General features: G+C 50.5%; 2 protein-coding genes across 2 annotated transcripts in view; one reads left to right on the forward strand and one right to left on the reverse strand.

The window, feature by feature from the left end:
• Positions 1-24,888, forward strand: part of LOC127046007 (uncharacterized) — a 50,387-nt gene that overhangs the window by 11,902 nt on the left and 13,597 nt on the right. Inside the window, exons 6-10 of the mRNA XM_050942906.1 lie at positions 695-2,240; positions 11,205-11,330; positions 11,988-12,168; positions 12,388-12,659; positions 12,806-13,176. Coding sequence (XP_050798863.1) covers positions 695-2,240; positions 11,205-11,330; positions 11,988-12,168; positions 12,388-12,659; positions 12,806-13,176 — 2,496 coding nt within the window. The remainder of the gene's footprint in view (positions 1-694; positions 2,241-11,204; positions 11,331-11,987; positions 12,169-12,387; positions 12,660-12,805; positions 13,177-24,888) is intronic.
• Positions 8,751-20,946, reverse strand: LOC127045827 (zinc finger protein 135-like). The gene is made up of 4 exons (XM_050942497.1): positions 20,869-20,946; positions 16,401-16,527; positions 14,194-14,298; positions 8,751-13,342 (listed from the first exon to the last, which is right to left on the reverse strand). The coding sequence occupies exons 1-4, from the start codon at positions 20,893-20,895 to the stop codon at positions 11,145-11,147; spliced, it is 2,457 nt and encodes an 818-aa protein (XP_050798454.1). The 5' UTR covers positions 20,896-20,946; the 3' UTR covers positions 8,751-11,144.

Here is a 24,888-nt window from a genome sequence, read left to right on the forward strand (position 1 = left end):
GGTGGGGTCCTGGGGAAGCCAGAGGGTCCTGCATTCACCCCCACTTCGCTTCACAGTCAGACGTGACTCTTAGCCAGCCAGTAAAACAGAGATTTAGTCAATGACAGGAACACGGTCTAAAACAGAGCTTGTAGGTCCAGAGAATGGGACCCCTCAGCCAGGTCCATTCTGGGGCCCAGTGAGCCAGACAACCTCGTCTGCCCTCATTCCCCGTCCCCAGCCGGTCCCAAACTGAAACCCCCTCCTTTCTGGCCTTCGTCTCTTTCCCAGGCCAGGAGGTCACCTGATCTTTGTTCACCTTTAGCTATTCCCTGGCAGGAGGGAAGGGCCCCGGCCATTTGTTGCCAGGATACAAAGTGTTGGCCATTTATGCACACTGGAGACTTAAGAAATGCATAGGGAAAACTGAGGCACCCACACATTATTCAGAGGAAACATTAAGAACAGTCCCACTTTGTCGCAGAGACGCTGTAGGTGGGGACTGTGCAGGTACCAGATGCCAAGCCCCAGAGAGGAAACGTTTGGCCATAAAGCTTTGTGTTATACAGTGGTTTTTGCTCTAATAAAAAGTGTCATTTCATTTACCTTTTCGCTTCAAGACTAACGCTGCTGCCAACCCTTTTGGTGTTATGTATTGGAGACGTCCTTCATCTGAGCCAGATGAAATGAATGTCTTGATTCTCTTTTGTACCAGCAGATGTTGAGCTCATGATCAAAACAGAGGAGCAACATCCTGAAGAAGGCCCTAGCAACCTAGAGCTAGCTGGGCAGTTGCCAGGCCGAGCAGAGGAGAGAGCTTTCCAAGGTGCTGAACAGGAAGCAGCTGCTGGGAGTTCTGGCACTTCAATCAGCTCTCCAGGTAACAACCTGGGGGAACTTACTCAGCATGAAAGAGAACTCAGAACTGTTGCTGCCCATCCCAGGGGCGATGCAGGAATAGCTCCCTATGCATGTGCTCACTGTGGGAGGAACTTCACTCGAAAGGACATTCTCCTGTCGCACGAGAGACTCCACACGGGTGAGAGGCCCTACATGTGTGCTGACTGTGGGAAGAGCTTTAGGCTCAAGATCAGCTTTGTGAAGCACCAGAGATGCCACACCAAGGAGCGGCCCTATCCATGTAACGAATGCCAGAAGAGCTTCAAGTGCCACTCAGCGCTCGTGCGGCACCAGATGATCCACAGGGGAGAGCGGCCGTATAAATGCGACCAGTGCAACAAAAGCTACAGCCGCAAGGAGCACCTCCAGAACCACCAGCGGCTGCACACCGGGGAGCGGCCCTTCCACTGCGCAACCTGCGGGAAGAGCTTCAGTCAAAAGTTCGTGCTCGTCTCACATCAGCGGATCCACACGGGGGAGTGGCCCTATAAATGCACGGAGTGCGGGAAAGGCTTCAGCGAGAAATCCAAGCTGACCAGCCACTACAGGATCCACACCGGTGAAAAGCCCTACAGCTGCACCCAGTGTGGGAAGAGCTTCCGCCTTAAGGTGAGCTTCTTAAGGCACCAGACGAGCCATGGCAGTGAGAAGCCCTACCCATGCACTCAGTGCGGCAAGAACTATAGCTACCACTCAGGCCTCCTCCGGCACCAGCTGATCCACGCGGGGCAACGGCCGCATCAGTGCAACAAGTGCGGCAAAAGCTATGCCGAGAAATACCGCCTGCGGAATCACCAGCGTGTCCACCTGGACGAAGGACCGCAGCGGTGCGTCCCATGCGGGAAGAGCGCCTCGGAGAAGCAGGACCTCCTGAGCCACCAGCAGAGCCATGCTGATGGATGCCATCAGCGTGCCATGTGCGAACAAAGCGTCTGGCTCATGGAGAGCGGCTTAAAGCACCAAGGAAACCACAGCAAAGAGAAGCCCTACGAATGCAGTGACTGCGGGAAGAGCTTCAAGTGCCAGTCGGAACTCACCCGCCACCGGAGGGTCCACACGGGGGAGAGGCCTTACGAATGCACCAAGTGCAACAAAAGCTACAGCCAGAAGTACCATCTCCTCCAGCACCTGCGCATTCACACGGGGGAGCGACCCCACCAGTGCAGTGACTGTGGGAAGAGCTTCATCCGGAAGGAACATCTCCTGAAACACCAGCGGATCCACACTGGAGGGAGGCCTCACCAGTGCAGCGAATGCGGGAGAAGCTTCCAATATAAGCAGTTGCTGAAAGACCATCAGAGGGCGCATAGAGCGGAGCCAGATCACCTAGAGGTTTCTCCCAGGACTGAAGCCTGGGTTCCTTAATGCAGAAATGGGTTCCAGCCTGCCACTTATCGTCTAACACGCAATGGAAATACAGTACAGCGGGTCTGTGAGTTAGCACACTAACCATGCCCTGATCTGGCGAGCACTTACGTGCATGGTTAACTTTAAGCGTGTGACTTCAATGGGACCAGTGACATCCTTAGTTTTTTGCACGTTTGGGCTCCATGTCTGTATATCTCATACAGCAACCAAAGCTGCTGAACCTCCTCGGAGCTGGAGGAACATTCACTGCCAAAGATCGCTCACCCTTGGGGCTGGGAGGGAGCCAACACGGAAATAAACCTGAGCCCTATCTGGCAGACTGTGCTAAACTGGAAACTGACTAGAAACTTTTGACAACTAGATTCCCCCCCCGCCCCCCTCCATGTACAGCATGGGGCTCTTTTATCCTCCAGCTGGTGTCTCGTAAGAATTCTCATCACAGATTTGTTTTATAGGTGGAGTTTGTTTATGGCCCCCATGGTTTCAGGTTTGCACATGTCCATTCTCTTCTAGCTCAGAGCTGTACGCTACTTGTGTTTTACCACTATTCCTGTGTGAGGTTCTGGAAAGACTCTCTATGGAAAAACAGAGGGTAGGTGAGCTATTTCCCACTTGAATGTCGTCTTCTAGAGACAGGACTGCTTATGCATGGCCTTTGGGGCTGGAGCCAGCCCTATCCCGGCCACTCAAAATAGGTTCTTTGGGGTGAGCACTGGATTGGAAGTCATGCGTTCTAATCCTGGCTCTGCCTGTCTGACCTTGGGCTGTGCCTCCATGGAGATGATCTGGGGCTCCCTCGTTACGGTGCTGTCAGCATCAAGCGAGTGCAGGGGTTTGAATAGATGAGCTGCTCAGTGTTTGCATTCCTGCTGCTACTGGCTCGTGGCTGACCGCTGCGGCGGAACGTGTCTCTTCTAGAAAGGGGAATGAAGGACTTGTGTAGAGTTGTGGTTCTTCAGTGACCATCCCGAGCAGTGACTACTTGTCTACAGTTTGTGCAAGTGGAAAAAATACAAGCGAACGCTAGCGATGCTGTAACAACAAAGAAACTCTCTTTCAATGCGGTCTGTAGTGAGAGGGCCATGTCTGGCTGCTGGCCTGTCTCATTACATTCAGAATGGAGGAGGGCTTGTATGTGACTTTGGATAATGTGTGACTTTATTACATTCATCAGTTATAAATTAAACGTGTTTGATTTACTAGATAATTTGTTTTAAACTGAGTTTTGTGTAACTGTCAGAAATAATGAAAGCCCAAGAGATGGCGATTCCTATGTATGAGCCCAGGCCACGCGGGCAGATGCTGGGAGGAAAGCAGGACTTACAACCACAGGGATCTTGGCAGGAACTACTCTCTTGGTGCTCCCAAACCTACCGAAGTCATGAGGGGGGGGCTGAAGATGGCCAGGCAAATGCAAGCTTCCCTCTGCCCCCAGCCCCATCTCAAGTGCTTGGTACTTTCTTACAACGAAGACGTGTTGATGTATTTTGAATCTATGTATGACACTAAATAATAGAGGAGCTGGTACAGGACATTGTGCGTGTTGAGTCCTGACCCCAGATGGCTAATCTGACAGCAGGAGGAGTCACAGGAGGGGGGAACGAAGACAAGGAAGGTTATGTCACTGTGTGAGCGTACAGACCCTAGCATGAAGGTTACATAGGCATGTTTAAATATACACAGCTGGAGTCTAAGCCCACTTGAAGGAGTGAGTTTAAATAAACTCTTTAAAAAGCCAACTGTAGACAGCATGTTCTTGAACCCAACTCCACAGGAAGAAGTGAAACAGGAGTGACCCATTTCCCTCCCACCAGTTTGTTGGAGGCAGGGAAAGACGTGTTCACTACAGCAGCATTCTCACGGGCGTGACCCTGGTTCAGCAAAGCAAAAGACTTATTACAAAATTAACTGTGGCCTCAACCCGCAATGTGGTGGTCTGGCAAAATTCCCATGAACTTCCAATGTGGACTTGAGGTAGAATGCGTTTATTTTACCCACTTGTACCAATGTTTTCCCCCTTCCAGAGGTGCTGGCCATCCCTACTTTAGCTGTATTGAAAATGTACTTAAGTTCTGCCCAGAGAGAGCCTAAGCCCATGGAAAGCTGCTCATTGGTAGCCAATGGCTGTAGCATCGGGTCTTAACTTCCTTTCCATGCTCAGTGGTTAAATTGCACTCTGCCTTACTTACCTGGAGCAGAGTCTGGAGGGCAGCAGAGAGCCCGTCCCGCTACAGGCAGCTAGTTAGTTATAGGCAGAGTGGGTTGAGTCAGACCAGCCCTCTTATCATGGGGATCAGCTGCCACCATCCCCATGCTGAATGTGCTTGTAACGGGGGCCACTCCCCTCTCGAGTGCCTGCTGGTGGTGGGGTGTGATACCGCAGTCCTTTTCCCGCTCTTGGCATGCCCCTGTAGGTTGTCGACCAGACTTGGTGGGTCTTCAGGGGCTCAGCCCTCCGGCCGGCTCACACAGTCAAAATAAACCCCTTCCAAAGTCCAAGGGAACTGTCTGCCCTCCCCTTCAGCTCTGGACCCTTTAAATTCAGCCCTTCACTCAAGCTTCCAAACAAGCCCGGTCCTCTTTTCTGGGTTTACACCACTTTGCCAGTGAGGGAAGCCAGGCCACCTCGTGCTCCAGATTTCACCTCATGGATGCTATAAGCACCAGCCACATGCTGCCGACTGCAATTCTTTGCAGCACTTTCCCTGGGCCTCTTCCTGTGGCCCTCTTATCAGCGCCCCTTACCTCAGGGTTAAAGGTTCTCGGGGCCTCTCTCTCCAGCCTCAGCAAGTGCAGCCAGAACCTAACTCTGGCAGTCCTTTGAGCTTCTGCAGCTGGAGAGGGGCACCCGGCCTTGCCCATCTGGTCCCAACCAGGAACTGACTGCTAAGCCCCTGCAGATCCTTTTATCTGAGCCTGCTGGGCTCTGACTGGCTGCTTCCCTGAGGCCTCCCTAGGCAGCCCTGGATGATCCACCTTCACTGTTCTTCTCTTGGGGCAGGGTATAGTAGGACCACAGGGCTTCCTGTAGGGAGCTGTAAAAGCCAAGTGTGTCCCTATTACCATGCTATTTTAATTTTTCTTGGAGTGGAGCCTCTTTCTGGGTTAACAAAAACAACAAGGAGTCCAATGGCACCTTAAAAACTAACAGATTTATTTGAGCATTAGCCTTCATGGGTAAAAAAACCTCACTTCCTCAGATGCAGATCCTTGACACCTTTCTGGGTTACAATTCATGGCCTCTGTTATATAGGACTGGGCCCAAAAGGAAGGAGTACAGTGCCCCATTCATCTCGAGGTGTTGAGTCTGAACCCGAATTATGACAATTTAAACATCATTAGCATTAAATATTTCACTGCTGGTCACTTGATGAGGACTATCCCCCTCCACCGGGACTATGAATGAAGTGTGAGTAGATGGTCCTGGCTGCAGAGGCCTGCTCCACCATTATTTCTGTCAGCAGCTGGTTCAGTCACGCTCTGGTCACAATCCTTGAGCTGTGCTCAGAGCAGCTCCATGGGTGGCGGATGCCAAAATGATCAGTTCAGGCCCCTACTAATGCTCACTAAACAATGCCAGCTGGCAAGGCCGGGGTAGCACCCTTTGGGGTGGCAATAGCAAATAAATAAGCTGGCCCCCTCTTCCCCAGTGTAAGAAGATTGCTAGGGCTCAAAGTGCCCCTGAATTCTCCCATCAACCACCAGGGGTCCATGGCTTGCAGTAAATGCTATAACAGCCACTCCGGGCTTTTCCCCTGCGGGGCAAGCAATAGGCTCCTTGCACAAGCTGGGGGAGGCTGCAGGGACCAGCCAGGCATGGGCCAGGGAGGGAGGGTAAGTGAAGGCCCTGAGCTGGGCATACGATGGGGGTTCTTAATCTACTGGGGGAGCCAAGAGGAAGGGACTCAGGGCAGGCCTGGCCCTTCAGCCACAGGCAGCCTGACACCTCCATAGTGAGAGCCCTGCATGGGCAGCAGCAATGGCCACCGGTCCCAGGCCAGCGCTGGCCCAAGCAGCCAGGAAAGGGCAGTGGGAAGCTGGCTGTACAAGCAGATCAAGGCCAAGGGTGGGGCTGGAGCTGTATCCTAGCTGGGAAAGGCGAAGGTGCCTGACCACCAGCACACACTCAGGACCACAGCCAGAGGCCAGTCCAGAGCACAGTGCAGGCGCAACCTGGCTCTGAGGCCCAGATTTGGAGAGTCCCTTGAAGAACTTACAAAGGGCTCCTTTTCCCAGCAGTCAGACTCTGGGGGGGCGAGGGGGGGCTACATGGATCACCCTATTGAAGGGACCCCAGTGTAGCTAATGCCCAGGCTGGGGAGGCAGGAGATGCAATCCCTAGAGATCACTGAGAATGGTGCTCAATAGCTAAATCTGATGGAAGCTCCTGGCCCAGCTCTGACATGGATTCTCACACAAGTCACTGCACCTCTCCGTACCCCTCTGGAAAAGAGGTGTGGGGTCAGGGTGAGGAGTCCCATTTCTGAAGGGCTCAGCGCACCACCAGGTTACTAGCGCTAAATTACTATGTTCCAAACTTGTTACTGCTGTTAGAGGAAAAGCCAGCTGGTCGCTACGTCATGCGTTACATCGGCTGAGCACTGAGCATGCCACTGGGCCTATACGGCGCACAGCTGGTGTGGGCAATGGGATACAGTCACTGCAGCATCCTGGCATGGAGTGAGGATGTCAGGCCCAGTTGCTTCTGTTCAGCTCTGGAGAGAGCAGAGCTTGAATCTTCTTCCATTTCCACATATGTGGGCACCAGCACGATACAGAGGGCAGGGGCAGGCAGATGGCCCCAAACACTAAGGGCTAGCTGATGTGTGTAAGCCACAGCTCATAAGATCCAAGAAGCCCTGGCCACATGCAGGTGCCTGAAGTGAGGCCCCCTAGGAATGGGCTGATTTTTCTGCAGGGCTGGACACTCCCAGTTTGCCACCGATGGCAGTAGGAGCTCTAAGAGCCCAGCCCCTTCTGCAAGCCGGGTCATAGAATATCAGGGTTGGAAGGGACCTCAGGACGTATCTAGTCCAACCCCCTGCTCAAAGCAGGACCAATCCCCAGACAGATTTTTGCCCCAGATCCCCAAATGGCCCCCTCAAGGATTGAACTCACAACCCTGGGTTTAGCAGGCCAATGCTCAAACCACTGAGCTATCCCTCCCCCCATCTTTCCCAGGCCCCAGGCAGAGCCTGTGTTTGCCTGGCAGGCAAGGGCATTGCACACTCTGGGCGCTGCACCCATCCAACAGGACAATAGTAAGGAATAGTGTCAAACTTTTTAGATGCTTGCAGAGTTTGAGCAGTTGACCCAGCAAGTCAGTGGCAGAGCTGGCCCGTGCTCCCAGGCTGGCGCCCAACCCTGTACACCTCCCTGCCTCTTCTGCTCCAGGAGAACCTCCTGGCATCTCGCTAATGCTGGATGATACATGCCAAGCAAGTCACGTGCTTTTGGCCTAATGTTTCAGGCACACTCTTATTGACAAGGGTGGCTGAAGTCCTCCCTGTCTCCCAGGAGAACGGAGGAAGCTGCGCATGGGAAGGATTCTGTCTCCAGCTTCCTGCCAAGGTCCACTGGGATTTGGGCCCGGTCATATTCCACCATCAGAACATTTAAATAAAAGACCCAACAGTTAGCCTGAACTCAGGTCCTATTCCAAGATAATAACCAGCCAAGACACTTCTAATTAACCTTTTTATTGTCCATTTACAGCAAAGCCATCGAGTGCAAGAGATCCAGTCTCGGGTTACGGCGATAGAACTGGAATCGATATCGACTAATCAGTGCAATTGGTTCTCACTCTTGTTACCTACAGTAAAAACCATCAGTCTTTAAATAGGTGGCTGAACCAGAAGCAAGAGGAGGTCTGTATTGCGGAGGCTGGATGCTGCGCACCACACACCTGTTGGCCACCCAGATACCCAGTCAGCTACACTCTGATACCAGGCTGCATTTACTAGAACGCCTTCCCCTAGCCTATGGGTACATGTCTCTTGTGGGAGGCCAGAGCTAGACATTAGTGATAATATCTTGCACGTCTCGTTCTTTGCAGTCTTCAACTATATATACTGGAAATTAATCCTCGACTCTACCACTGATATGCAGCTGCCTCTGGGGTCGAACATGGCAACAGTTCAACTACATGCGGTAACACGGCAGAGCAGGAAGAATATCCCATCAGACTGAAAGAGTGGGGACAGATTTCCAGGTTAGCTGAATGCTGTTACCAGAGATGGGATCGGGCCAGGATAGCACTCTGGACACATTTCAGGAGATCTTTAATGAGGACAAGTGGTGGACCCCGGTCTTACATCTCGGCCAAATGTCAGCACCTCCAGAAGCACTATGCCCCTTAGCACCATGCCTGGCCCTGGGTTTAGCACCAACTCACGTGGAAGAGTCACATTTCGAATTCCCATCCCGCCTTCAGCAGCTGGTCCCCCGTCCAAGTACAGACCTGGCGTGACCAAGCTTAGCGTATGAGAGCGGAGGGAGTCTCAGCCCCAGGTGAGAAAACACCCTTTAAAATGTAAGCTGCAACCACTCACGGCAGTGCTCTGTCCCCCTCTAGTGGGGGCTAGGCCACAAATAGAGGCTGATGAGCCTGCTACTGTGGTGGCTAAGACTACGTCTACACTTTTGGCAATAGGTAAAGTCCAAATGCTGCACACCCCCTGGCACCGGCATAAGCAGCAGTGTAGACAGTAAGACACGGTTTAGGTGAGTAGCATCCCCTATGCACCTGAACTCTAGGGCATATTCACCCGACACAGGTCTCTGCACACCCAAGCAGCACCTCCCAAATCTACACTGCTATTTTTAGCAGTGTAGTGTTCTGCTGCTTCCCCCTGCCAGAGCCTTTCACTGCAGCATGCAGCTACAGGCATAGTACCTGTACTCTTCACACGGCTGTACATGTAGACGTGTAAACAACTTTTTTTTTAAAGTTCCAGAGGTGACCCCGGCAATTACAGGCCAGTAAGCCTAACTTCAGGACCAGGCAAATTGGTTGAAACTGTAGTAAACAACAGAATTATCTGACAATAGATGAACATGGTTTGTTGAGGGAAGAGTCAAAATAGCTTTTGTAAAGGAAAATCATGCCTCACCAATCTATTGGAATTCTTTGAGTGGGGTCACCAAACATGCAGACAAGGGTGATCCATTGGAATATAGTGTACTTAGATTTTCAGAAAGCTTTTGATGAGTCCCTCACCAAAGGCTCTTAAGCAAAGTAAGCTCTCATGGGATAAGAGGGAAGGTCCTCTCATGGATCAGTAACTGGTTAAAAGACAGAAAACAAAGGGTAAGAATAAATGGTCAGTTTTCACAATGGCAAGAGGAAAATAATGGTGTCCCACAGGGGTCTGTATTGGGACCAGTCCTATTCAACATATTCATAAGTGATCTGGATAAACGGGTAAACAGTGAGGTGGCAAAATAAGCAAACACTACAAAATTATTTGAGGTAGTTAAGTCTAAAGCAGACTGCGAAGAGTTACAAAGGGGTCTCAAAACTGGGTGACTGGGCAACAAATGGCATATGAAATTTAATGCTGATAAAATGCAAAGTAATGCACATTGGAAAACATAATCCCAACCCTACATAAAAAATGATGTATAAAGAAAGATCTTGGCGTCATCATGGATAGTTCTTTGAAAACATCTGCTCAATGTGCAGTGGCAGTCTAAAAACCGCACAGACTGGCAATAGGAGGAGAATAGAGAATAAGAGAAAATATCAAACAGCCTCTATGTAAATCCATGGTTTGCTCACATCTTGAATATTGTGTGAAGATCTGGTCACCTCATCTCAAAAAAGATGTATTGGAATTGGAAAAGATACAGAGAAGGGCAACAAGAAACATTAGGGGTCTGAAACAGCTTCCATATAAGGACAGAATAAAACTGGGACTTTTCAGTTTGGGAAGGAGATGACTAAGGGGGGATATGATAAAGGTCTATAAAATCCTGACTGGTGTGTAGAAAGCGAATAAGGACATGTTATTTACTCCTCATAACACAAGAACTAGGGGTCACCCAATAAAATGAATAGGCAGCAGGTTTAAAACAAACATAAGGACATACTTTCTCACACAACGCACAGTCAACCTGTGGAACTCTTTTCCCGAGGATGTTCTGAAGGCTAAACGTGTAACAGGATTCAGAAAAAGAACTAGATAAGTTGATGGAGGATAGGTCCATCAATGGCTATTAGCTCAGATAGTCAGGGATGCCATCCCAGGCTCTGAGTCTCCCTAGCCTCTGTCTGCCAGAAGCTGGGAGTAGATGACGGGATGGATCACTTCATGATTGCCGTGTTCTGGTCATTCCCTCTGGGGCACCTGGCATTGGCCACTGTTGGCAGACAGGATACTGGGCTAGATGGACCACTGGTCTGATCCAGCATGGCCGTTCTTATGTTCTTAGCCCTAAACAGCTGAGTCTTTTAGCCCAAGCAGGAGAGAGGCTCCTGTTGATATCCAGATATCCCAGGTTCAATCCCCACTGCTGGGGACTCACCCAGAGGCATAACAACTAGCGCATGCATCTAAATAATTTCTCTTATGTTTTACATAACCTCCAGCCTGCTGTATGATCCAAGCAAAGCTTTCCATGCCGATTCTTTGTCCACTGCAGTCATGAGAATAACCCTAGCGCATTTTTTAAGGGGGAGACACCCAACACTTGACTAGAGCCCTTCTCCACTTTGGCAGTCAGCAAAGCTGGCCTTTGGAGTGACTCCCTGTCCCGTGCAGCAGCTGGCTACAGATCAGCGGCTGGCTCATGCAGGTATTCCGTGCTTCTGGAAACGGAGTCACACAGTGAGTGCGGCCGCCCTACCGTGCATTTTCTGGTGCATGATAAACACCCAGCTCCACAGTGAAGGTTTTCTAGCAGTCGGTGCAGCAGAGGGGTGCACACCGGGTGTGGATCTGCTGGTGCTTGGTCAGCGTGGAGCGGCGGCCGAAGCGCTTGTCACACAGTTCGCAGGGGAAAGGCTTCTCGCCGGTGTGGATGCGGAGATGCTCGGTGAGGTGTGATTGCTTGCGGAAGCTGCGGGCGCAGCAGCTGCAGGGGTAGGGCCGCTCGCCCGTGTGGAAGCCGTAATGCTTGACGAAGTCGCACTTGAAGATGAAGTGTTTCTCGCAGAGGGCGCACTGGTAGGGGCCGTTCTCCAGGTGCACCCGCCGGTGGACGCTGAGGTAGGAGCGCCGGCGGAACTGCTTGTGGCACAGGCTGCAGGAGAAGGGCTTCTCCTCTGTGTGGCTTGGCTGGTGCCTCTTCAAAGCCAGCAGGCTCCTGAAACTCTGGGGGCAGAGGGGGCAGGGGTAGGCTTTGTCCTTGGCAGGAGCAGGCGGATGCTCCGGCGCTCGCCCCAGGACGCTCGCCCCTGGGAACAGCCTCTCCTTGAAGGCAAGTGGTTGTGACCAGACCCCGTTCCTGTGGCCCTGGGGCCAACACAGCTCCTCTCCCTGGGAGCCAGTCTCCTGCTTGACGGTGCAAGTCTGCCTGCCAAAGCTCTGGTCGCCCGCGCCAGGCAGATCCAGCCTCTCCTTGGTGTGAGACCTCTCGTGCCGCAGGGCATAGGCCCGGGTGCTAAAGCTCTTGTGGCACCTACCGCAGGGGTAGGGCTTGGCCGCTGGGTGACTGTGGCGGGGCAGCTTGTGGAGGGGGTCCCTGTCCCGGGCGGCGCGCAGGCCTGGCCGCGTGTGGGTCTCCTGGTGCTTGTTGAGGGTGGAGCGCCGGGTGAAGCGCTTGGGGCACAAATGGCAAGGGAAGGGCTTCTCGCCGGTGTGCGTGCGCAGGTGGTCGCTGAGATGGGAGCGCCGGCGGAACCACCGGCCGCACAAGCCGCAGGGGAAGGGCTTCTCGCTGCTGGGCGCCCGCTGGCACCTGGCCAGGGCCTGCTGCCCGGTGAAGCTCTCGGGGCCCAGGGCGCAGGGGTAGGGCCACGCCTCCAGGTGGGCACGCTCGTGCTTGGCGGCGTAGCAGCGCGTGCTGAAGCTCTTGCCGCAGACGCCACAAGAAAAGGGCTTCCCCTTGGCGTGTGTCCTCTTGTGCTGGGCCACGGGCCCCAGCGTGGTGAAGGTCGCATGCCCCCTCCCACTCGGGTAGGCCTTGTCCACCTTGCAGGCCCGGCGCGGCTTTGGCAGGTCGTTCTGCCAGGCTGGCTCCCTGGGGCGCTCGGCGTGCCTCCGGGGCCGCTCCTTGGCATGGATCTCCTGGTGCTTGTTGAGGGTGGAGCGCCGGCTGAAGCGCTGGGGGCAGAGGCTGCACCGGAAGGGCTTCTCGCCCGTGTGTGTGCGCAGGTGCTCGTTGAGGTGCGAGCGCCGCCGGAAGCCCTTGCTACAGCGGTTGCAGCGGTACGGCCGCTCGCTGCTGTGCACTCGGCAGTGCCTCACCAGGTCTGAGCGGCACAGGAAGTCTCTGTCGCACGTGGAGCACCACAGGAGCCGTTCTCTTTGCTGATCTCGCTGCTGCTCGCCGGCCGGGGACTCGCTCGGGTAAGGCTCCTCCACTACGTGAACCTGGAGGTCATCCATTATCTCAGTCTTGCAGATGACAACACTCTGCTCTTCGCTGCCGCTGGACGGATCTGCTCCCACACGAGTCCTCTGGCAGCCGGCGGCGCCCAGCCATGGGCTGTAGCTTTCATCATATTTGGTGCATGGAGGCGCCTCTGCCTCTTCTCTGGGGGCGCTCTGGTACTGCTGAGCACTGAAACCCATTCCATAGCCACCATCTCCTTCAATCTCTTCCTTCGCACGGCAGCGAGCCTCCTGCGGGGCGGGGCTGTCGGCCTGGTGCTGCCATCGCAAACTGCCATCACAACGGGAAGGAGGAATTTCCACCTCCCCGAAGGGCTCTATCTTGCACTTAGTGAGGACATTGGGAGCTTTACCAGCGACATCGCCAAGAGCAGTCTGGGGGGCCGTGTGCAGCTGACCACCCAAAGGTGAAGCGTTGTTCTCCGAGCCCCAGGAAACAGGCCTTTCCTCCACAGACAAAGGGAGACGCTCAGAGATTTGGATTTCAACTTCACTGTCCTCCAGTTTCACCTTTCCATTTGCATTCAGGCATTGAGCAACTGGAAGGAAACAACACCCATCTCATTAGGCATACGGCAGAGCAAAGCTCCCCCTGCATTTCTTGGCTCGATTTAATTCTCTTAGGAATTCCTAGTCACATGAATCTGAAACTAAGACATGCCCCTGAACTCCGAAAGAGCCCATATGTGAAGCAGGGAGCTAGCAAGAGTAATTAACCACTGGAACAATTTACCAAGTGCCATGGTGGATTCTCCATCACTAACAATTTTTAAATCAAGATGGGATGTTTATTTTGGGGAAGTTCCCTGCCCTGTGTCATGCAGGAGGGCAAACTGGATGATCACAGGGGCCCCTTCTGGCCTCGGAATCTATGAAGCGAAGAGAAAGGTGATACTTATTCAGCGGAGACACAACCACGTATTGTGCCTGAGGTCACTAATCCCAGCGTCCATACCATAATAAGCTGGGCCTATTGCAGGTCCTGGCTGTTTTGCTGACAGAACCACACTGAGCTGCCTGTGAAAAGGAAGCTTTTATGCAGGTTTCCCACTTAAAACAGAGCTGGTTTAAAAAGTGGAAATCACAGTTTTGCTACAAATTTCTAGCTGGTTTCCTTTCCGTAGGGTTCAAAACTGCCCCATGTTTTGTTTTTTCAAAATTAACTGAAATTGTTAGCAACACACCAGTTTCTAATTTTTGTCATGCACCAGAAGCCTGGAGCACAATAAATGTCAGTAATTGTTCTGTAACGTCAGTTTTTCAAGAAGATTTTTCACTCCCAAAACAAGGCCCCATTTCCACAACAGAAGCTTTGGGTGTGAAGAATTTCAGCCAGCTCTCCTTTGCTCAGGGACGTTTCTTTTCTCTTGCCATCATTTCCCGTACTTACCCATGGACATGGGGGCCAGGGCCTCCCGGGCAGAGTCCTCCTCTGCATGGGGCTTTCCTCCTTCCTCCATCAGCAGCAGGAGGGCAGGTTTTGGCATATCACCACCTGCATGTTACAAACAAACAATCAGAAATCATCAGAGCTGGCTCGCAGCAGTCATATCCTTCTGCTAAGGGCTGTACATCAAACCTTCCTGAGCCCTTCATACATATGTGGGCTTTCCACCGCTTCCCAGGAGAGAGGTGCCTCCTAGTGGGTTGAGACGCAGGCCTTCCTGAGCGCTAATCCCGGCTCTGACCTAGACTCCCTCTGTGGCTTTGAGAGGCTTCACTTGGCCTCCGTGTCTGCTTTCCTGCCCTGGACTAGGAGTCTGACAAGTGGCTGAGAGGGGAGAAGTAGTCATGGCAGCAGAGGAAGCTCTACCCAGAGACAGACCAGGAGATAGAGAAGTGGGGTAGGAAGGAGGCCAGGGAAATGCCGACAGGGACTGAGACTGAGCAGCCCTGGACTGCTAGTCAGAGGGTCCTTGCACCGGAACCTGGAGCTGGAGGGGGGCCCAGGTTCCCCTACCAACCACTGGGCAGTGGCACAGGACCTAGAGATGGAACAGAGACCATCTTAGGCAGCATCTGGACAGCTTTGTCCAGTGGGACCTAGGTACCCCGCAAAGGGGAGACTGTCCAGTGGGGTGTCTTCAGGGCCGAGTTACACAGGGGGAGCACTTCCAGGCGCGAAGAGAGGGAGGGACCACATGCGAGCAGCCGAGGACACAGGCACCAGACAGGGTGAAAGCTGATTCCCAGACCTAGCCACAAGTAGGTGCATCTGCGGTGAGTGGAGCCCTTTACAAGGAGCATAGCAATTGCTGGATGGGATCAGATCGCCTAGTCCAGGACCTTCTTTCCAAACAGCAGCCCACACCAGCCACAGTACAAGGTGAGACACACCCTGCACTAGGCACTGCTGGAATAACCTGCCCACAGGGGAAAATTTTTTCTTAAAGTCCCTTCCTCAGTTAAAGGCAGGCTACAGCCTTGAAGCATGAGGGTTTCTGTTCCTTCCAAACTGCTTTTTAAACCTTTGTCTGGTGTTACAGCAAATTCTCACTATCCATATAAACACCCAGTCCTTTTTTGAAACTGGCCAAGTGTTTGGCCTTAATGATATCTTGTGGCAATGAGTCCCTCTGGCTGTTTTACCACTGTCAGCCCTGAAGAGCTAATAGATTGTACATACAGGCAAGAAAAGCTGCACCTCATTCTGCCTCATGGATTCCCAACAAAATTACCAGTTAAATCCCTATTTCAGGATCTTTATGGCTCGCAGAAAAAACACAGCCTGGTTTTTCAGAAGCTAGGTTGAGTCTGCAGGGCCGAAAATGAGGCGGGGGGTTAGCTAAGCCCACTCATCTGGAAGCTATTTCTGGGAATAAGTGGCCAATGCTAAAGTATCAATTTTAGGCACTTTTATGAAAACCAAGAACAAAATTGTTAGTGTTAACAAGAGGGAACTCCATTCTGTAAGACGGTAACATTTAAAGGCAAAATAGATGAACACTGAGGGTTATTTACAGAAGTGGCCCCTCATTTATGCAAAACCAAAAATCTTCAAGACACCAGTGTGAAACAAGGTGGGAATCCCAGTTCCCAACACGGCAATCACAAAAAGCTGTCAGCACAACTGCCACCAAGTGGCTCTGACGGGTGGTCTCATCAGATTGACTAGACCATGGACAGCGACTCCCCTTTGGTCCAGAATGTTTTCACGCTGGAAAGGTGGGACAGCACTGGAACAGAATGTGAGAAGCAGGCACTGCTGCTGCTCCCCTGCTTTGTAGATAAACAAGACCTAGCTCATAGGTTTTTTTCCACTAGTAGATCTCAAAGCGCTTCAACAAAAAAAGATCAATATCATTGGGCTAATGATAGTGATCTCCTCTGGGAAGTGCTTTGCATTTTACAAATAGGGAAACTGAGGCACAGAGAGGTGAAGTGAGTTGCCCAAGGTCAAACAGCAGGCCAGTGGCAGAGCCAGGACTAGGACCCAGATCTCCTGAGCCCTAATCCACGGCTCTATCCACTAGGAGACACTGCCTTCCATTTCCAGGGCTGCCAAGTCCACACCCTTCATTAGAAGATTAAAAGGAGGGGAAAAACTCTCAAAGCCATTCAGATGTGACAGCTCCCCATTAACATACAGTCACTTACCCAGTGATATCAGTATCTCATAGTTCTCTCTCATCACGTCCCAGTACAGCTCCTTCTGCCATTCTGCCAAGATCTCCCACTCCTCCCGAGTGAAACTGACTGAGACATCGGCAAATGACACTCGGACCTGAAATCACAGGAAATTATTATTCATATGTACCGCGGTCGCAGCTCAACATGGATTTCAACAGCAGAACCAAGAAGAAAACATGGCCCTTTACGTTCCGCCTTTTTGCATGATTAGGAGGAGGAGGAAGAAATATGGGGTTTGGTTTTCTAATCGCAGGAAAAGTATCCTTTCCCCCCTCCATCAGTCAAACACCAGCAGAGTTCATTTGTTCTCTTTTCTTCCTTTGCCTTTCGGTTGAGATTCGAGCTCTCTCCAACATTTGATTTTATTTGATGAATTTTTTAAAAATTATTTGACAATTCTCACCGGCATTCATCCTATTTGTGAAGCTGGGCAAATAATGAACATATACAAAAAGGAGCCTGCCATGAACATGTTAGCTGAATAAAATGAACACATTATTTTCATTACTCCTCCAGCTTTGACTGAGATCAGACCTGAAGTTTCAGGGGGAAAAACACCCGAAGAAATTGTTATAATTGTTTTAAAAGAATTTACCTCTCAAAAGACACCACATTGAAGAGTCATTTCCCCAAACACTGCAGTATCGCTACTGTCAACTGGAGTGGTTTGGACTGGTGCTGGAGAGTGATGCATGTTTTAGAGAGAGAACAAAGAAATGCCTTCCCAAACCTAACTAACCCACCCAGCAATATCGTCAATCTGTCCAGCTACACACTCAGCCCAGAAGAAAAGTCTGTCCTATCTCGGGGACTCTCTTTCTGCCCTGCCACCCCCACCAACATGATACAGTTCTGTGGCGATCTGGAAGCCTACTTTCGCCGTCTCCAACTCAAAGAATACTTCCAGGACAACACTGAACAGTGCACTGATACACGGGTGCCCTCCCACCAACAGCACAAGAAGAAGAACTCCACATGGACTCCTCCTGAGGGTCGAAATGACAGTCTGGACCTATACATTGAATGCTTCCGCCGGCGTGCACAGGCAGAAATCGTGGAACAACAACATCGCTTGCCTCACAAACTAAGTCGTGCAGAACGCAATGCCATCCACAGCCTCAGAAACCACCCTGACATTATCATCAAAAAGGCTGATAAAGGAGGTGCCGTTGTCATCATGAACAGGTCTGACTACCAAAAGGAGGCCGCCAGACAACTCTCCAATACCAAATTCTACAGGCCACTTCCCTCAGATCCCACTGAGGAATACACTAAGAAACTACAGCATCTACTCAGGACACTCCCTACACTAACACCAGAAGAAATCAACATACCCCTAGAGCCCCGACCAGGGTTATTCTATCTACTGCCCAAGATCCACAAACCCGGAAATCCTGGACGCCCCATCATCTCGGGCATTGGCACTCTCACTGAAGGACTGTCTGGATATATGGACTCTCTACTCAGACCCTATGCCACCAGCACTCCCAGCTATGTCCGTGACATCACTGATTTCCTGAGGAAACTACAATGCATTGGTCACCTCCCAGAAAATACCATCCTAGCCACCGTGGATGTAGAGGCTCTCTACACAAACATACCACACACAGATGGAATACAAGCTGTCAGGAACACTATCCCTGATGATGCCACAGCACAACTGGCTGCTGAGCTCTGTGCCTTTATACTTACACACAACTATTTCAAATTTGATGACAATATATCTCTCCAGATCAGTGGCACTGCTATGGGCACCCGCATGGCCCCACAATATGCCAATATCTTTATGGCCGACCTGGAACAACGCTTCCTCAGCTCTTGTCCACTCACGCCCCTTCTCTACCTACGCTCCATTGATGACATCTTCATCATCTGGACCCATGGGAAGGAGACTCGAAAAATTCCACCACGATTTCAACAGCTTCCACCCCACCATCAACCTCAGCCTGGACCAATCTACACGGGAGGTCCACTTTCTTGACACCACGGTGCAAATAAGTGATGGTCACATTAACACCACCCTATATCGAAAACCTACCGACCGCTATGCCTACCTTCATGCCTCCAGCTTCCATCCCGGGCACATCACACGATCCATTGTCTACAGCCAAGCAATGAGGTACAACCGCATCTGCTCTAACCCCTCAGACAGAGACCAACACCTACAAAATCTCCACCAAGCATTCTCAAAACTACAATACCTGCACGAGGAAATAAGGAAACAGATCAACAGAGCCAGATGTGTACCCAGAAGCCTCCTACTGCAAGACAAACCCAAGAAAGAAACCAACAGGACTCCACTGGCCATCACATACAGCCCCCAGCTAAAACCCCTCCAACGCATCATCAAGGATCTACAACCCATCCTGGACAATGATCCCACACTTTCACAGGCCTTGGGTGGCAGGCCAGTCCTTGCCCACAGACAACCTGCCAACCTGAAACATATTCTCACCAGTAACTGCACACCGCACCATAATAATTCTAGCTCAGGAACCAATCCATTCAACAAACCTCGATGCCAACTCTGCCCACATATCTACACCAGCGACACCATCACAGGACCTAACCAGATCAGCCACACCATCACTGGTTCATTCACCTGCACATCCACCAATGTAATATATGCCATCATATGCCAGCAATGCCCCTCTGCTATGTACATCGGCCAAACTGGACAGTCTCTATGGAAAAGGATAAATGGACACAAATCAGACATTAGGAATGGCAATATACAAAAACCTGTAGGAGAGCACTTCAACCTCCCTGGCCACACTATAGCAGATCTTAAGGTGGCCATCCTGCAGCAAAAAAACTTCAGGACCAGACTTCAAAGAGAAACTGCTGAGCTTCAGTTCATCTGCAAATTTGACACCATCAGCTCAGGATTGAACAAAGACTGTGAATGGCTTGCCAACTACAGAACCAGTTTCTCCTCTCTTGGTTTTCACACCTCAACTGCTAGAACAGGGCCTCATCCTCCCTGATTGAACTGACCTCGTTATCTCTAGCTTGCTTGCTAGCATATATATACCTGCCCCTGGAAATTTCCACTACATGCATCTGAGGAAGTGGGTATTCACCCACGAAAGCTCATGCTCCAAAACGTCTGTTAGTCTATAAGGTGCCACAGGATTCTTTGCTGCTTTTACAGATGCAGACTAACACGGCTACCCCTCTGATACCTAACTAAAGTGTTCTATTTATCTAGGCAGGTGCAGGGCTCATCACCAGGGTACTCATGGTAGCTGTCACAAGTGTTATATTATTAAGTCTTATGCAAAAAACAAACACCCAGGAGCCTCCACATAAATGTGCACAATAATTTTGCATGTGTTTTTAAAGTGGCGATCAATGATTTGCTATAAAATGACATTGTAAATCACGGATGATCACAGACATTTTACACAGTGTACTAACGTTACACAGCGATCTCGCAGCAAAGGTGCGCACCATTTTCAATTTACCATGCATGCACCAGGGACAAGACAGGTGGGGAATTTATCAAATCACCTGATGATTCCTGAAGTCAATTCCTCACCAAAGCCATGTTTAGCATTTGGCCAATCGGACATTGCATCAAATACTCAGCCTATCTCATTCAAGCTTGGTGCAAGTCCTGACCAATCCGCACCTAGAGTCAACATCCCAGGTCACACTTGGTGCAAGTTTTCCCAATTTAATAAAAGCTCTGAGCACTATTTGTGTATTCGAGCAGACCAATTAAAAATTTCAGCTTCCTGCTTCTGCCTCTTGAAATGGCTGCCCCGGTGAGGACTGTGAGAATTTGGTGGGGATCTGTGGGGAGCAAAGGGCTGCAGAATCAAACAGAGCACCCCCCTGATGAGGATAGAGTATCCCCATTTAGCATCCAGGGTTTTACCTGGTCACTTTGGGGGCTGATCTTGCACTCTCTTTGCCCAGCTGAAACCCACTGAAGTCACTGGGAGTTTTGCCTGAGTGAGGACAGCAGGATTGGGCCATATGACATATTTGCAAATTATTTTTGCCCGCACTGAAGCATTGTTCAATACATCAAATGAGAGCATTGCTTATCCCCCCGCCCCCATTCTGTTCATGACATTTATCGTGTCGGTTTTTAAAATGACTGGATTTCATTCTGGGATTGCTGAGTTTAAAAACGGGCTTACATTACAGTGAAGGCTGGTCTCTCCTTATTTCTGAAACCAATCGCACAGGGTTCCCCGTGGTTGGTGTTTAAAACATGAATGTGGATGCAGTTAACAAAGCTATAGCTGGAGGGCAGCAATTTTTGTAATTATTAATTATTAGTAATATTATTATTGTCATGCACAGTGCAGAGGCCGAAGGAGGGAAGACCCAGCGCCCTGTTTGCTGTTTTCATGCTGCAGCATCACCTGCCAAGCACAAGGGAAGAGGCCAAGCCTAGAGTCCGAAGATGCATTTCCCCTACCTGCAAGATAGAAACCCTTTCAGACATTTTCCTTCCACCTTCTCAGCAGCCCCAGCCTGCCAGAATCTCTGCAGCAGCAGGAGCCCCTGGGCCCCCAGCTGCATTCAGGCTGGCTCTGGTTTCCTGTCTCCCACACACGCTGCAGCAGCTCTGAGTCCTGGGCAGTGCAGGCAGGAGGAAGCCCCCTCCCATTGGTTAGCCGGGGAGGCGAGCGGGGAAGAGACACGCACGATGCTTGCGCGCTCCCTAGAACATCCCGCTCCCAGGGCGAGGATAGGCCGCCCCCTGGTGGACGTTGGGAGTGGGACCTTGGAACAATCCTTACAGACCCAAAACACCCAGCAGATATTTTCACTCCGTGCATCTGAAGAAGTGGGGTTTTACCCACGAAGGCTTGTGCCCAAATACATCTGTTAGTCTTCAGGGTGCCACCAGCCTCCTCATTGTTTTTGTGGCTACAGACTAACACGGGTGCTCCCTGATGGGTAATATTTTGCACTTCTGCAGCATTTGAGGCACTGAAAGGGCTTTAGGTAAAGCTCCCAGCATCCCTTTGGATGAGTCTTCTTATCCCCCCTCCCACCCCTTACAGGTGAGGAAACTGAGGCACAGGGGAGTTCAATAACTTGTGTCTGTCTCTCTGGGCTCTTCTGCGGCACCCATCGTGGGTATTTAAGCCAACACCATTCAGGACACACTTCTGCTTGGCATGCAGGGCTGGGGCTGAGTGGGTCGGGTTTGTGAGTGCAGGTCCCAGTGACATTTGGTGATGTCTCGGTGCACTTCTCCCGAGAGCAGCGGAAGGAGCTGTAGCAGGAGGTGATGAAGTACAACTATGGAATTCTGGTCTCGCTGGGTGAGCCTCGGGTGGGAGCAGCACCCAAGGGGGAGCAGCACCCGCACCTTGAGGCTGGGCCGGGCAGGCTCCAAACAGGGGATACTCAGGCTGGGGGCCTCCCCACTGGGCACACAGAGCCGCCTGCAGGTGCCACAGGGCGGCCACCCTCCAACGGTGACCTGGAGAAAGGCAAGATGGCCCAATGGTTAGGCCCCTTGGGGTCAAGTCCCTGGTCTGCCACAGACTTCCTGTTGTGTGACCTTTGGCAAGTCTTTTAGCCTCTTTGTGCCTCTATTTCCCCTCTGTATAATAGCACCACCCTACCTCCCAGGAGCGTGTGAGGATAAAGGCATCAAAGATTGTGAGGTGCTCAGCTAATATGAAGGGGGCTGGATACGTATCAAAGAGAAACGGGTCTCTCGTAGCTCGTTTATATGGTTTGATATAGAATTACAGCCAGGTTTGCTTTGGACAATTTTTTGTTAATCACAGAGGACTGAGGCGAACATACCCCAGATCAGTAATTTCCTTGATTATGTTTGTGATGCTGTATGACTGAAAACGACCTTTTGTACTATTGTTGCTGCCACTGTTACAAATACAACAAATTTGATACAGAGTGTCTCATATGATTGCTATTTATAAATATATCAGAGGGATAAATATTAGGGAGGGAGAGGAATTATTTAAACTTAGTACCAATGTAGACACAAGAACAAATGGATATAAACTGGACACTAGGAAGTTTAGACTTGAAATTAGATGAAGGTTTCTAACCATTAGAGGAGTGAAGTTCTGGAACAACCTTCCAAGGGGAGTAGTGGGGGCAAAAGACATATCTGGTTTTAAGACTAAGCTTGATAAGTTTATGGAGGGGATGGTATGATGGGATAGCCTAATTTTGGCAATTGATCTTTGATTATCAGCAGGTAAGTATGCCCAGTGGTCTGGGATGGGATGTTAGATGGGGTGGGATCTGAGTTACTACAGAGAATTATTTCCTTGGTGCTGGCTGGCGAGTCTTGCCCACATGCTCAGGGTTTAACTGATCACCATATTTGGGATCAGGAAGGAATTTTCCTCCAGGGCACATTGGCAGAGGCGCTGGAGGTTTTCACCTTCCTCTGCAGCATGGGGCACGGGTCACTTGCTGGAGGATTCTCTGCAGCTTGAGGTCTTCAAACCACAATTTGAGGACTTCAATAACTCAGACATAGGTTAGAGGTTTGTTATTGAAGTGGATGGGTGAGATTCTGTGGCCTGCATTGTGCAGGAGGTCAGACTAGATGATCATAATGGTCTCTTCTGACCTTAAAGTCTATGAGTCTATGTAAGGTGTCAATGGAGAAGTTACAGTCTATCAAGTATGATGATCTTGATTAGATCCATGTATCATGTGTGTACCTAACGTTAGGAATATCGGCTGTCTATCTGTATCTCAAACCTGTGTTGTGTGCCTGGGGTGACACCCCCAGATTGACATCAAGGCTAGCAAGCGAGGTGTTCATGGCCCATTAAGGACACTCCACTCTCACCATGGGCCATTGAACAAACTCATCCCACCCAGTAAGTATTTCCTGTGGATGCCTCAGACAGCAAGGGGCCAATGGCTGCCCCCTGTCATTCAGCAAACCATGTAAGGACAGTGTGGTGTGGACATGTGAATATATTTTGATGCGTTTGTGTTATTTCTTGGAAGTCTCCAACTATCTGGCAAGTAAGTGGGGATTACTCTGTAGGTAGAATTTTCTGCCCAAGCTGCCCTGGTGACCCTCCCAGGAAGGAGCGAGGGAGGTGGAGGCACCGCCAAATAATTTCATAGGAAAAAAAGAAAGAAGATACACCCTGCTGAGTCGGTGGCGGGATCCAGAAGAACCCAGACCTGTCCATCAAAACCTGTACACAGACTGGCATTAAAGGAGGTAGCCAGGTGGAGAGGGGCGCTACACACAGGGGCTGTGGGCTTTGTCTGGGACAGTAAATTTTCATGCACATGGCAGAGGATATAAAAGACACTGGAGACATCTCCACTTTACGTCTTTCCTGTTCCCGTTCTCTAAAAGGAGTGTTTGGAGCTGTGGACTGAGGACCTTCCAATCTTTTGGCAGTTACCAGAGAGAGACTTTTGCAAGCCTGGGGTCTGTTCCACCTCTTCTGTGATCCTGATCTATGAACATTGCAAATCTCTTGTATGTATGTGATTCTTTAACCATTCAATAGCTCTTTAATTAATAAATCTTTCGTTAGTTTACGAAGCATTGACTGACATCATGATATTCAGGTAAGACCTGAGAGACACATTGACCACAAAGAGATCCTTTAGGATCAGCAGAACCTCACATCTGGTGAACTGGATTTTCAGTAACCCCTCACTAGATTAGACCTGTTTGTCAGGGCAGCAGTTCAGTGACTTTAATTATAGAGAAAACCACCAGTTTTGGGGGATTGTCTGCCCTGCTTCTTGCAGTCTGCCCTGAGTGAGCCATTCGACATGTAGCCAGGCACCTGGTCACAATGTTTATTACAATAGCCCAGTGCCCTGCAGTACAAGGGGGACTTTGTGTAACGCAGAAGCTACAGGGACAATTCCTTGGGACAGCTCACACTTTGAGCCCATCGTCCTTTCTGAAATGACAATGGTGGCTGCCCAATATGGAATGTTCCTTATTCTCAAAACATAAAGAAACTTTCCATAATGGTTCAGCAAGCATGTGTATAGAACCTCATGGGAACATCAGACCTGGGTTATATTTACAGTAACAGCAAGATGAAATAAATCCTTGGTATAACGCAGTGTCAGATGCCTGGTGACTCTTTGTGTTTTCAGTCTGTCATTAAACCAGGCTGAATTGTATGTTAAACTGTCAAATGTCTGAGTCACCTCACACTTTAAAGAGATGCCAAGCCAGAACACCTCCAGAAAGGTCAATGGAGTTACACCGCTCTTAAAATCTTGCAAAGATCCACCCGTCACTCACCTGTATTCCTGACTGACCAGCAACCTCATAGAATATTACCATGGTGATATCTAAACACCTCTGTTATAAGGAGCTATCAACATGTCTATGTAATATACTAGTCTGGGGTCTGAATTCTTGTCTCTCTCTAGCTTCTGGTCCCAGTACTTGCACAAGCCCCATGAGCTAAAAACACTCTGCAGTAGTTGTCAAGTGGTAGATGCC

Source organism: Gopherus flavomarginatus, chromosome 2 (assembly GCF_025201925.1).
Source record: "Gopherus flavomarginatus isolate rGopFla2 chromosome 2, rGopFla2.mat.asm, whole genome shotgun sequence".
Lineage (NCBI taxonomy): Eukaryota > Metazoa > Chordata > Testudines > Testudinidae > Gopherus > Gopherus flavomarginatus.